The sequence below is a fragment of the Patella vulgata genome, chromosome 1, assembly GCF_932274485.2.
Source record: "Patella vulgata chromosome 1, xgPatVulg1.2, whole genome shotgun sequence".
NCBI classification, from domain to species: Eukaryota; Metazoa; Mollusca; class Gastropoda; family Patellidae; genus Patella; species Patella vulgata.
Genome location: NC_065879.2, coordinates 28,490,203 through 28,504,386, shown reverse-complemented (window position 1 = coordinate 28,504,386; position 14,184 = coordinate 28,490,203). Strand labels below are relative to the sequence as shown.

At 38.0% G+C, this 14,184-nt stretch overlaps 1 protein-coding gene across 2 annotated transcripts; it reads left to right on the top strand.

The window, feature by feature from the left end:
* The first annotated feature begins 1,874 nt into the window (after positions 1–1,874).
* Positions 1,875–13,967, top strand: LOC130010450 (dipeptidyl peptidase 2-like). Of its 2 annotated transcripts, XM_056103082.1 has the most exons (12): positions 1,877–2,091; positions 2,757–2,899; positions 4,691–4,854; positions 6,356–6,491; positions 7,155–7,242; positions 7,748–7,911; positions 9,941–10,001; positions 10,517–10,638; positions 11,074–11,230; positions 11,709–11,773; positions 11,948–12,018; positions 13,781–13,967. In XM_056103082.1, the coding sequence occupies exons 1-12, from the start codon at positions 1,935–1,937 to the stop codon at positions 13,884–13,886; spliced, it is 1,434 nt and encodes a 477-aa protein (XP_055959057.1). In that variant the 5' UTR covers positions 1,877–1,934; the 3' UTR covers positions 13,887–13,967. The 2 variants fall into 2 exon arrangements, with proteins under 2 accessions (XP_055959058.1, XP_055959057.1); XM_056103083.1 differs by lacking the exon at positions 11,948–12,018 and having other exon boundaries at positions 1,875–2,091.
* The last annotated feature ends 217 nt before the right edge of the window (positions 13,968–14,184 follow it).

Below are 14,184 nucleotides of genomic sequence, written 5' to 3'. Positions count from 1 at the left end.
GTACACATGCATACGTCTTTGAGAGTAATAAAGCATAAAGAGTGCAATCAGTTTTGAAAATAATTCCAAGATGCCGTATTTGAGCCAATCCCCGCTGAGACACAAGAAGTTTGGGGGGGGGGGGGGATGCATATTCCGAACACATTTCAACACCGTGATGTCATTGAAAGTCCACAGATGACACTGGTGACACAATTCATCAGGGAAAACCTGCCACGTGCGTGAATGACAGATTCCACCCTACATCTCATCCTTCCAGTATGTCGTCTGATTGCTGAATGGGCAACTGCTGCCATTCTCGATGGATAACTGCCTCCAACAGTACCATAATCTGCACAGGTGGGTCCAGCGCCTTTACTTGACGCCCTAATAGTAAGTGCAGGGGAACTACACCACACATAATTACACAAAACAAAACTACGGACAAGACACAATACGCAGAATAGGTGAATGGATCCGGGGGCTAGCCGTAAGCGTCCACTGCGCTGAACAATCCCGGGCCTATAGTGATAAAGACTTCACTCAAAATTGAAAGACATGCAATCAGGAATATAAACCAGAGAAAAACATTGTATCATGATCTGCTATATGCCACATGAAATCATCTTTAATAGAAGGCTTAATCTCGCCTTAACTACATACATCTTAGATGTTGTAAAACTCGCGATCGTTGCTTCAGGAACATGACATGAAATATGAATGTAAGCATATTGAAATAAAAAAAAAATGCCTATACAAGTAACCATATCGGTACTGTCTATGTCAGTGGTTCTCAACCTTTTTTTGCCAACGGCACACCTTGGAACACATGAAAAGATAGCGGCACACATGGCTAAATATATATAAAAATATCTGAATTTTGCATAATAAAAACATGGTAAGTCAGACGACATATAAAACCGTAGACACAGACTAGTCATAGACAATTAGAATAACTCAAACTAAATGAAGAAAAAACACAGCTATGAACTTGTTAGTGGATACTCAATTGGGATCACGTATTTTTTCACATTTTCTTAGTGTGTCGTTCAAAATTTCGCCGCACACTCGGTTTCTTTCGATATTGGCATGTATCGGACCGAAACTTCATGGATTATGACCCCTGATTGTACGAAAAATCACGTTTTTACCTTCTGGACCCTATAAAGGTCACAATTTTTATCCGATTTTGTTGAAACTTGAAATGTAAGTTTATTATAACCAAACGATTTCGGTTCCTGTCGATATTCGCGCATATCGGATCGTAACTTCCTGAATTATGGCCCCTGATTGTACGAAAAATCGCGTTTTTAGCTTGTGGACACTATAGAAGTCATAATTGTTATGCGATTTAAAAAAAACCTTTTTGAATATATCACCGTTATGCACCCTAAGGATGGTTGAGTTGGAATTTTGTAAAAATCGGGCCAACACTGACAAACAAAATAGACGCCCCTCGTACTCAAATAGCGTAAAAATATGGTATATCAAGGTTGTGGACCCTCTAGAGGTGACAATTTTCTTCTAATTTTGATGAAACTTGAAATGTAAGTTTATAACCCAAAGATCTTGGTGCCGTTTGATATTTGCGCATATCGGATCGTAACTTCCTGAATTATGGCCCCTGATCGATGAAAAATCGCTTTTTGTTTAGCTTGTTCTCTATCCATCTCGGGCAAAATATGGGCGTATCCTGCCTGGCAGCTGCTGGTTTTATTACATGCCTTTAAATTTCAATTCAATTTATATATATACGTCATCCGCTACGTGAATTTTGATTAGACATATGGATGAGTTCGAGCGAGATTTCACCAAAGAAAGATCGGTATCACAACTGTTACTGATATGAAACCAGATCAATTCAAAACAAACACACATCTTATGTATTATGGAGAACGTCATGTGATGATAACCAAATGACAATTGTTTATGTGTAATAGTAGAAGGAGGTTGTCATGATAAAGTTGGGTCAAATATTGTTAGTATGTTTGGCATACAGTTCAGTCTTGTCAAACGTATCTTATAAAGAATTGTATTTCGAACAAACAATTGACCATTTTAACCCTCTCTCTTATGGCGAAAAGAAATTTAAACAAAGATATTTATTGCAAGGTAGGCTATGTTTATATGAAACTTTGCTTGTTTTATTTCTAAATATTTTGCTGATGTCGTCACTACGGAAGTCAGATGTCCGTTATTACCCAAATTTATAGAATCTTTGTAAGGAATTATGCCACATCCATAAACACCCATTCGATGATAAATTCGTGAAAATGTTTAATGTTAGGGCGGGGTTGTTTCAGCAGTGACAATAGTCTCGGACACCCAGACCCCTCCACCCCCAACCTTAACGTCTGAATGATAAGAGGCTACTGGCGACTCATATTTCGTACCTTTTCGCCCCTCGGAATAAAGATCCAAATATTTATCATTCTAGTGTTGGTCGAGAAGGTTCAATGGGATTTTTCAGACTGGCTTCTCCTTGTCAGTGGTGTTGGACAGAGGTTCTGGCAAGCTGCAACATCTAGTAATTCGTATTGAACAGAAAACCGAGGTTCCGTATACATATTAGCGTGCCAAGGGACATAAAACGTTTCCCATACCCAAACTGGTTTTATTCACAACTATCAGACAAACGTTCGTTTGGTTTGGCACTCCGTTACAAAACCTTGCTCCCTGCGCCCCCCACCCCTTTGTTGCGACCGTCCAACCACGTCACTGTTTTCCTCAATGTCTCTCATTAAGAACTATAATTTTGTTTCTTTTTTAATTTTTAGATCAATGGTTTGATATTGTAGACAGAGGACCAATATTATTCTATACTGGAAATGAAGGACCAATCACTACATTTTGGAATAACACGGGCTTTATGTTTGATATAGCTCCACAATTTAGAGCATTGGTCGTTTTCGCTGAACATGTAAGTTGAAATTGAATTGGGTGATTTGCTTGGAGTTTATTTGACAATATTGTAAATTGAAATATACATTTTAGCCCCCATTTTCAATTGTTATCATCGATTATAACGGCTTTCGTGTTAACAAGGCGATTTTGTACTCCCGGTTGATATTTAAAGAGGACAATCTGTAAAATGGTACTAGTGACTAGTGGTTAGTAACATTATGGTACATAACCATAGTTCACACAAAGATTCTATTCATTTTATCTACTGGAGCTCAAGTTTATTATCAGTCTGTGAATCGATGCTAAAAATCTTGTTAATGAACGGATTGAGTGGCTTACTTCAGTATCGGGAGCCAAATGACCCAGCTAAGCTCGCTGAAAAATGTATCTTTAGAGGTTATCGATTTGTATAGTATTGTACCGCAATTTGAAGATAAAATCTCTACCCCTTTAGTTGTATCTTCGTTTTCGGACTAATTACTGGACCAATCTTTTAGACATTCCACAGGCCCTTTACGTCTGGAAGATTATTTTTAAAACAACAACACGTCCTTGGTGCCAAGAAAGATTTTCTGTATGACCTCTGTGCGATTAAGACGCGATTGTCTTTTCTGAGATACGTTTAACTATACGGTTGGTCGAATGAATTTGGATGGAGGATGGGCTCTAGAAAAGTGTTGTTTGTCTAGGCGTACCGATCTTGGTATTCAAACTATTTGATGGGTTTTACATCTGCAAGTGAACAGACAATTCTGTCTGTTCTGGACTGATGATACTGGGGTGGTCTGCATGGATGAAACGGATGTGCCGAGTCTATGGATCTGGGGATGAAGTCCCAGTTTTAAATGGGTTTCGATATAAAAATTTGAAGTATGCAAACCAAAGGTCAAATTGTGAAGACATGCCTTATTTGGCGTGACCTTTGCAAAGACGTTTTCCAAACACAACAATAGTGTGTAAAATTATGTTAATTGCCAACCACAAATATAACGGGATGGTTTCTTCAAGTTTCGTAGTTGTGCATGGCCAGGAATAAAAATAAAAAACTGGATTACTGTTGAACCGAACTTTTCCTTAATCACAATAAAGCTTTAATAAATAAATAAACTACACAAACCAAATGATCCAGTCCTTGGCACGATTAAATTAAATTATTCCAGTGGCATTCAGTAATTGAACTGTAATATGTAAATTTATCAAGCAAATATAAAATATAGAATATAACGAGACAATATATACATTTACTGTGATCTTGACCCCACTCGATTTTAACATTGACATTTTATAGATAGCGCCCTGCTTTAAAGTACTTTCGTGGTCCGGGTGGGGACAGGCAGATGACGGGGATGAGACATTCCATGGCATCGATTGAAAGAGTGAAATTAGAATTAAGTTTTTTGAAGTTTATGTCATCTGTTTTAAATTGCCACCACACCCCAGCCCGTGCTCAATCTTGTGGACAGGCGATGAAGGAGTTGTTCCCAGGCATCACCAAACCTCTGCATCTCGATAAATCAAAACCACGATTACGAAACACCCCCAATTTCAATAAGAGTATCCACGATTTCCAAAATGTTCACATCGTAGCTAATTAATAGCAATGGTATGACAGCGACTTCAGGGACACTATTCGAAAAGGTAGAAATATGTACAGACTTTCTTTGCGCCCGAAGCGTAACGGTGTCTGTCATGGCATAATCTTAATGGTATAGGCTATGTGCTTGTGTGTATATTATGTATAGTTATTTCGAATTTAAATTTAATCATCTTCTTCTAACTTTATTTTATGCTTCTGTTTTTGATATAGAGATTTTATGGCAAAAGTTTGCCATTTGGAGATGATAGTTTTAAAGGAAACAATATTGGACTACTAACCATAGAACAAGCTTTGGCAGATTATGCCCTGCTTATACATTCAATTAAACAAACCTATAATGCAGGAAAATCAGCAGTAATTACATTTGGTGGCAGGTATGATTTTACTTTTGTTGTTCAACTGAGGTTGTCATCCAGGACAAGAAATTCACCCTTTATTTGAAGGTGTTTTGGGGGGCAAATCTCGATACAAGAGTTTAGTGTCAGCATACGTAGACACCAGATATATGATAAGTAGACAAGAAAAATACACAAAGGGCATTAAAATGCCCTTTCTCTTTAAAAAGGTTATTATCAACTCCAGATTAAAAGCTATTTTAACAACTTAGATTGATATTGATTAGATTAGAATTAGAGTGCATTTTACCTGACCTACATCAACTTCTGAAACACATCTACATAATCACAACGCTACGACAAGCTTGTTCTTCCATAAGTATGTGTTATAGTTTATTGCTCTATCCAGTTACTAAATGCCTCTAAAAGATCATTATAGTTTATTATACAAGCGTTCTTGATAGATTTAGAGATTTGTGTTTGGAACACCGCCTATCTTCTACACCGCCTTTCACCTCACAGAACTTCAGAAAGATACAAGGGACAAGGCTAAATGTTTCTACATCGAACTAACTATAATTTTGTGCATTCAAATATATCCGAGACGTCTTCTGTAATTTGTGTATATTATCATCCCGTGTCGAGTGAGATTCAGAGATATATATAGTTAAATCGAGTATCGCCCGTTGCCCCACCCCCTCCTCATTTCCGTTACATATTTTAGAAATCGTTCAAGATATCGTACAAATAGGGCTAGATCTTTTTGTTAAGGCCAACTCAATTTACTTATGTAAATAAGGTTAGGACACGTGATTGCTGGCGAGATTGTAGGTTAGGGTTGGGATTAGCGCTAGCCCTGTTTACATCTCGTGACCTTTGACCAAACTTGAAGTTGGCCTTATCAATTAGATATAACCGTACAACCAGATTATATCTCACAATCTATAAATACAGTTTTGAGAAAATCTGCACATAACCATATTAATTGTGTGACTTAAAGTGTCGCTCATGTGCATACCCGTGAAAACGTCATGGGAGGCGTGCTACATGTTTATTCACAAAATAATACTGCACTTATTGTTTGTGGTGTCAATGGGTATACATTGACGTCATATCGTATATAGTTTTTCAATGATATTCATAACAACGGGGTCAGTCTGTTCTAAACGCTTGTCCGATCGAACTGCATGACCGTTGCTAATCCACTGTTAGTCAATGTGATGTGAGAACTTGGCAGGGATTTTGGAAAGGTTTTAACATTTGTTTGGCATCAACTATGGAACGCCCTGATGTAGTCATGAATGGCTAATTCAGCTACTGCATCTGCGTGATAAATTTTGAAATGCGCACAGAATACCTGTAGCGAACCTTACGCAATAGAATCGAACCGTCAGTACTATAAGACTGGCAATTATTTCCCAATATTTGGGGTACCCACAAATGTGAATTTCGTCTATTAATTTATATCAGTTCGGTTTTTCGTCCCACCTTGTTTCCTTATATCTATTGGTTATAATATTCCTGGACTTTGTATTTGCAGCTATGGTGGTATGTTGAGTGCATATATGAGATTTAAATATCCTAATCTAGTAGATGGAGCTATAGCAGCTAGTGCCCCGATGTATCTTCTATCTAATGTAATTGATCCGTCTCAATTTTTTGTTCGAGTTACTGCGGTAATTATTTTCTAAGGAATTTTATATCTTCAACCGAAAGCCAAACAGAAAGGCCCAATGTACAAAATGTCAAAAATACGAACATATCACACACGATGATTATTCGATATAAACCCCAATTTTCATAATACTTTTAAAAATATGCTGGTTTGTTTTAGCGCTCTTCGCGGCGTAAGTACCATAATATTACCAACATGGGGATATGCAGGGGTGTCGGAAGGCAAGGGCCGGCTTTTAAGAAAGAGCATTTCTTGAGCAGAGATAGTGGCAAACTATTCTTTGATGGTCGTTCTGCCGAGCGATCGTGCGTCGCAAGCAGGCAAGCCGATGGTTTTGGGTGGTACCGGAAGCTCCAGAGCGAGTCAAGGATAGAGACTGGGTGGGGGTTCATGGGTAAAAAAAAAAATGCAATAATTATAAAATTAGTTTTATTACTTAAAACAAGTTAACAAAGTTGACTTCTGAAGACAGAAAGGGGGCGCTAAAAATTCATTTCCATATTTATTAAGTTTTGATGTAGACCGGGAATAGAAACAGTGAAAACTTAGCAGTGTAGTGTATGATTTAACTAAATAAAGGCATCACAAAACTCATCTACAGAAATGGTTTATCATATTTCTAAATTGCATCACTTTTTGAATAAGGACCCGTATAAATTTCCAGGATTTTAAGCAGTCAAATCCCAATTGTTCTGTTAATATAAGAAAGGCTTTCAACATTATGGATGACATGGCAAAGAGTGGAGATACAGGTATGTTATAATTTGCTATACAATATTTACAGTTTGTATAATCATTACAATCAAAGGTGGTGTTTAGAACTAATATATTCAACACAAGAATTGACAAATGAGGGTTAACGTCCTACGTTTCTTCACCGACAGGTTAATGAAGACGGGTATACGCCATACTGTGTGCGATGATGTTTTTCGTTGTACGGGCCTCCATTGACGATAAAAAAAAAAAACACTCCGGAAAATCCCGATGACCTTTCTCGGCCAACAACGTCAGTGAACCTCAAATTCCCTGGTTAGCGAGACAGTATCTTATTCACTGAGCCACCGTGGCTCCATGACGAAAGGGAATGTCAGGTGTACGCTAATTTATTCATTTATTTCGGTTACCCCACTTTATGTTGCTATGCCAGTTTCTTATAGTATGTAGTTAATGAAAGACTAAACAGGTCAGTTGTCATGTTGTGAACCATACCTTGACTTCAAAACCTAAAACCAATTTATATCATGTTTTATCTTGCAGGCTTAAATATGTTGTCGGAAAAATTCATGCTTTGTAGCAAGTTAAATGAGACAGGTTATAATCATATGGTTGGATGGATTAGAAATGCCTTTGTATCTTTAGCCATGTTTGATTATCCATATCCAACCAACTTTGAGTCAGAGCTACCAGCTTTTCCCGTTGATGTAAGTTATTACACAGTAATGTCAAATGTGGTATAAATAAAGGTATTTCTTAAGGTATGTTGTCATATCAACATCTATTTCAGAGGTGGCTAACGATAAAACATGTTTTAATAAAAAGTCTAATTCTCATAGCATTCCTGAAATAATAGAGTCTTCAACTGTAATATGAAGGTAATCAGGGTTTCACAGTTTAGTCCACAGTTTAGGAGCAACTCCTTCTGTCACCAAACTGTTTCACTTTCCACTGTTGAAAGACAAGAATATTCTGTTTATGAGATCGCTAAAGACCGATTGATTGATAACGTTGTCAGTAGTTCAAGATATACTATTCAAAAAAAGTAGGGGATATTTGATTTTTAAGTGTTATTAAAGTCACCTAATGAAACTGACGAAGAAACAAATGACAAAATGAAATGAAGTTCACATTCATCGATTTATTCCAAATGATCGTTAGACTAAGTAAGGCACAGACTGACCATTATAAGGGTAAAATGATACCCGGGGTCAAACAGCAAAGTTACCACAGCATCACAACCAAGTCAGTAACGGGTAAATCCTCCTCTGTTTGCCAAACAAGCATTGATCCGACGTGGCATACTCCTAATGAGACGTCTAAGGTCATTTTGGTCCAGATTGTCCCATTCCTGTTGCAACGCAGCAGCAAGTTCTTGGACATTGGCAGGACGTTGTTGACGTTGCCGTAACCTCTGTCCAAGCATGTCCCAGACATGCTCGATGGGGGAGAGGTCGAGATTCAGTGCTGTCCAAGGTAATGTGGTGATGTTCTGTTGTTGGAGGTAACCTGTAACGATCCTGGCCCTATGACATCTTGCGTTGTCATCCTGGAAGATGAAACGGCGGCCATGACGTCGTGCGAACGGCACAACATGGACTGCCAAGATGTTGTCCCGGTAGTACTGGCCTGTAACACGCCCTGCAACAACATGTAAAGTCGTTCTTACAGCAACAGTGATGCCTCCCCACACCATAACAGAACCACCCCCAAATCGATCATGTCTGATGACGTTAACGTCTTGGAAGCGCTCGTTTCGACGACGCCACACCCTCCTACGTCTGTCCAAAAAATCAACAGTGAACCTTGACTCATTTGAAAACATCACATTGCTCCAGCGTCGATTATCCCAGTGTTGACGATCCCTACACCAACGACGTCTTGCCTGAATGTGATGATCTCTCAAACAAGGGATCACGCGAGGACGTCGGGCGCGAAGGTGACCCCTATGCAGTCGATTCCGAATCGTCTGGCCACTCACTCTCACACCAGTGTCTGTTTGAAGACGAGCGCTGATCTGATTTGCTGTGATGACACGATTTCTCAAGGCCAAGGTACGGATAAATCGATCCTGGGCTTGAGTTGTCGCCCTTGGTCGACCTGAGCGTGGTCTGTCCTGTACAGATTGTGTATCACGGTATCTGGACCATAGCCTGCTTATGACAGACTGAGAAACATTCATCGTCCGCGCCACAACCGCCTGTGTTGTGCCAATCTGTAGCATGCCAAGGGCACGTAACCTTTCATTTTGGGTAAGCCGACGCATATCAAAATTTGTTTTCTGGTCACTAAAACAATTAAACTGATGTTTCCACCCTGGAATTCAATGCCACAATGACTGTAACATTCAAAGTCAGAGTCGTGCAAATCTTGGGTTGGACCCCCATGATGATCCCAAGCATCACCTGCATTCCATGCGGTAGCTATTGGTGCGTTTGGGCGTCACATGTAACTGGAAATGTTTCTTCTGTTAGGTTCTATAGTGACTTTTTTCGTAGTCATTTGCATATTTTAGTATTATGCCCCCAAAATCAAATATCCCCTACTTTTTTTTGAATAGTATAAATAGCTAGGTGCAAGATATCGTAGTCTTTACCACAGGAATGAGACATTAATATCACGAAATAATTTATGTTAAAATTCAGAATTCTCGAATGGATATATTTATATTTAGTACAAATCTTTCTTAGATGCTAAGAATCCAATCTGGAATCACTCATAATTCTTTGTTTGCAGAAGTCGTGCGACTTTATGGTTAATAAAGATGACCTTGTGAAAGGATTAGCTCAGATTACAGGTATAATTTTTTGTACAATGAGCAGTAGTTGACAATAATTAGATGACGATTTTAGAAATAAACCAAATGTAAAGCTTAAAATTAGGGAAATAGAACCAACACTTCCACATTTGCTGGAGTAGGGTTGCTTGTCCAACCTCGTGGGTTTTCTCCGAGTCCTCCGTTTTCCCCACTGTTAAAGACCAAGTGTTAAAGTTGTGGGCATTGGCCGTAACCACCGTACTGGTCATTCGAATCTTAGCCTCGCTTCTCCACTTTTTAAATTAAATCATTAATCTACTTAAAATCAGAGCCATCCGATGGCACGGAAAGTTGATTATCATCTTGTCGTGTTAATAAATTAATAGTTTATACGCCCAAAGAAAGACCTGCAATAGGCAGATATGGCTTTACACAATGCCTGTTTAAGCAATAATAGTAAATAATAGTAACAAATAAGAGTAGTGGTACCAGGTGTTTTAAAAAGATTAAGGAAAAGCTGTCAACATAATTCTCACAATCTTGTTTTGTTTTAGCTTTGTTTTATAATGGTACTAATGGTAAGCTGCCATGTTTTGATATTTGGGAAGAGTATGTGGAATGTGCTGATCCCAGTGGGTGTGGTCTAGGTCCCGATAGTTTGGCCTGGGATATTCAGGTAATAACAATAAAAGGTTAACCCGATTTAGTGCTGGATATATTGAATTCCATAAAGTCAATTACTTTGACTGCTGATTATATCTTCTTTAGTACTTGAGGGGTTGTATAGCCGAAAGGTTAGCGTGTGCGCGTTGTATCATAAGGTCTGTCACTGAGTCATACTGGCGTGGTTTCGATTCGCCGGTTGTACGTGACAAGGAGTAGGGTCGCCTATCCAACCTCGTGGGTTTTCTCCGAGTCCTCCGATTTCCTCCCACTGCTATTAATATTATGTGCATTCCACCACTAAGCAATGCAGGTGCACTTTTACAGCATTCTGATCACTCTGGGCTGAAACCACATACACTAAATATGTAATGGTTAGAGATTTATCATATCGTTATGTGGTACCAAGATATGGTTATATTTTGAGAAAACTATGTATTTGTTGCAGGCCTGTTCTGAAATACCGATGTTATTTACTACTGATGGTGTGCAGGATATGTTTCTACCTATTAATTACACCGCCAAAATGAGAAACGACTATTGTAAAACAAAATATGGACTGGTACCGAGAGATAAATGGGCGAGCGTGAACTTATGGGGATTTGGTATGTATTGATAAACCGAAGTTTATAGAACCCATTAGGAATCACTTTTTTTAAGTAGTAAAAGTACCTTTATTTGACTTTTAAAAGGCCCATTTTACAACTGCATTGACGATTTAACTGGTAAACCAACACATGTTTATAATTTAACAGATTGAAGAAATGGAAGTTCATTATTTCAAAATACTCTATCGGAACTAAACCCATCGGTGTCTACAGCGGCAAGGAACAAGGGCATCCTGCAAAACAGCGTTTTGTGCAAAGCACAGGAAATTTCATGAATCCCCCAGAACACGTAAGGGTCAGTTTAGGGATATTTATCCATTGGCGAGAAGATATAATGCCCCATATACTAATGTACTTAATGTATAGTAACATAAATTTTACCTTCGGAAAACTGATAGAATCCAAAGGTAATTGTTATGCACAGCATTGAGTGTATTGAACTATTATCGTGTGATGAATGATTGTTTATTTGTAGATGTATCCCCCGGATCTAATATATTATTTTCCAATGGTTTTAAGGATCCATGGGCTTTTGCTGGGGTAAGCATAATAGTAAACTGTACAAATTATATTGTTTTATTGCGTGAAGCGTTTCCATCTTTTATAATGTAATAATTAAAAACAAGGTTACTCTCTAAGACACTTTTTACTTTCGTTTTAATATGAGCTATATCCAACATTTATCTTCATTTATAAACCCGCATTTTGTTTCAGGTCTTACATGACCTAGGTCCTAATTTGACCAGTATTATTATTCATAATGGAGCTCATCATTTGGATTTAAGGTAAATCATAACCATAATCACCAATGTAACAAAAATAACTTTACCAGCGGTTGCTAGAAAAGATACGCCCACATTTTGCAAGCGTGATTTTCCGTACATTTTGCAAACGTGATTTTTCGTACAATCAGGGGCCATGAACGAGGAAGTTATGGTCTGGAATGCGCAAAGGTACTCAGATCTTCCGGATATAAACATATTTTAGATTTCATCAAAATCCGATAAAAATTGTGACATCTAGAGGGTTCACAACCTAATCGGTATTGCATACTTTTACACTATTTTGTCGGACAGATTCGATCCGATTTTTACGAAATTCGTATTCAACCATCAATATGGTGTAACGGTGATATATTTAAACGTTTTTTTTTAAAAAAAAAATTGAATACAAATTGTGATTTCTAGCGGGTCCACAAGCTAAAATGCAATTTTCGAACAATCAGGGGCTATAATACAGGAAGTTATGTTCGGATATACGCGACTATCGAAAGTGACCAAGACCTTTGTGATATAAACATAAATTTAATGTTTCATCAAAATCGGATCACAATTGTGGTCTCTAGAGTGACCCAACCTTGACATGCCACATTTTTACGCTATTTGCTTACGAGGGTCGGCCATTTTGTCCAACAGTTTTAATCTGATTTTCATGAAATTCGAAGTCAGACATCATTAGGGTATGACAGTGATATATTCAAACGGTTTTTTAAATCGAATAAAAATTGTGACCTGTAGAGGGACCACAAGCTAAAAACGCGATTTTGTGCAATCAAAGGCCATAAATCAGGAAGTAACAATCCGATATGCGCGAATATCGACAGGAACCAAGATCTTTGGGTTGCAAACATGTATTTCAAGTTTCGTAAAAATCGGATCAAAATTGATGTACCATAGTTTTACACCATTTGTATACGAGGGGCGGTCAGTTTGTCCGGCAGTTATGGTCCGATTTTCACGAAATTCGAACTCAACCGATATTACGGTGTAACGGTGATATACTTAAACGTTTTTTTTTTTTTTAAATCAGATAAAAATTGACATCTAGAGTGACCACAGGCTAATCACGCGATATTTCATAAATCTGGCACGCTCCGATATGCTAGAATATCGAAAGGAAATGAGATCTAGAGTGTCCACAAGCTAAAAACGTGATTTTTCGTACAATCAGGGGCCATAATCCATGAAGTTACGGTCCGGTACATGCCAATTTCGAAAGGAACCAATATCTTTGGGAGATACACGTATATTTCAAGTTTCAACCACAAATAAAATTAATTGTGGACGGACGAACGTCCGGATGTCCGGACGGACAGGTGCGACGACAATATACGTCCACGTGAATATATGTGAGCGTATATGATAAAAAAATAACATCAAACAAAAAAGAAAAGAAATTAATATCCTATAAAATAGGATAAAAATTGTGACCTGTAGAGTGTCCACAAACAAAATGTGAACGGACGGACTGACGGGCAGGGGCGACGACAATATACGTATAAATATGTGGGCGTATAAAAATGTCTATATAATAGGTTAGTGTGGTCTAAACGAAATATGGACGAATTTGATCGGTTATTTATATTGTAGGTGTATCAATTATCAGCTTAGAAAAAGCGCGATATGTTATCGTCGAAAAGGGTTGATGATGTATCCACAATCCGTGGTTTGTTAGTCGATTGGACAGCGGGTAGGGTCATAGAAGAGGGAACTTGATATGTTATTGAATGTATATTCTTATGTGCGATTCTTTTTTCTACTCTTTCAGGGGACATAATACTAACGACCCTGTCGATGTGATTAAAGCCAGAAATATGGAAATATTAACCATCAGACAATGGATTAATGCTGTCTTTCCAATTAAATCACTCTGACAACATATTTTTACTGGATTGTACTTTTTGTTTTTGGTTGATTTATGAAAGGGCATGTTAATTAAACAAGTTTTCAATAAACATTACCCTGGATGATATTTGAAGTGAAAACTTAAAATACCCCCACTGAAGCAGAACTATTATTTGACACGGCGACGTTCAAAAATGGTTGCTTTTCTAGTAGCTTCCACTGATGAAATCCTAATAAATTGAGCTATATGTAATTATAGGTGTTGTCAATAAATTAATTGTTACTCGACCGCCCTCATTCACCTTCTCCCCTTGATGTAAATCAAAA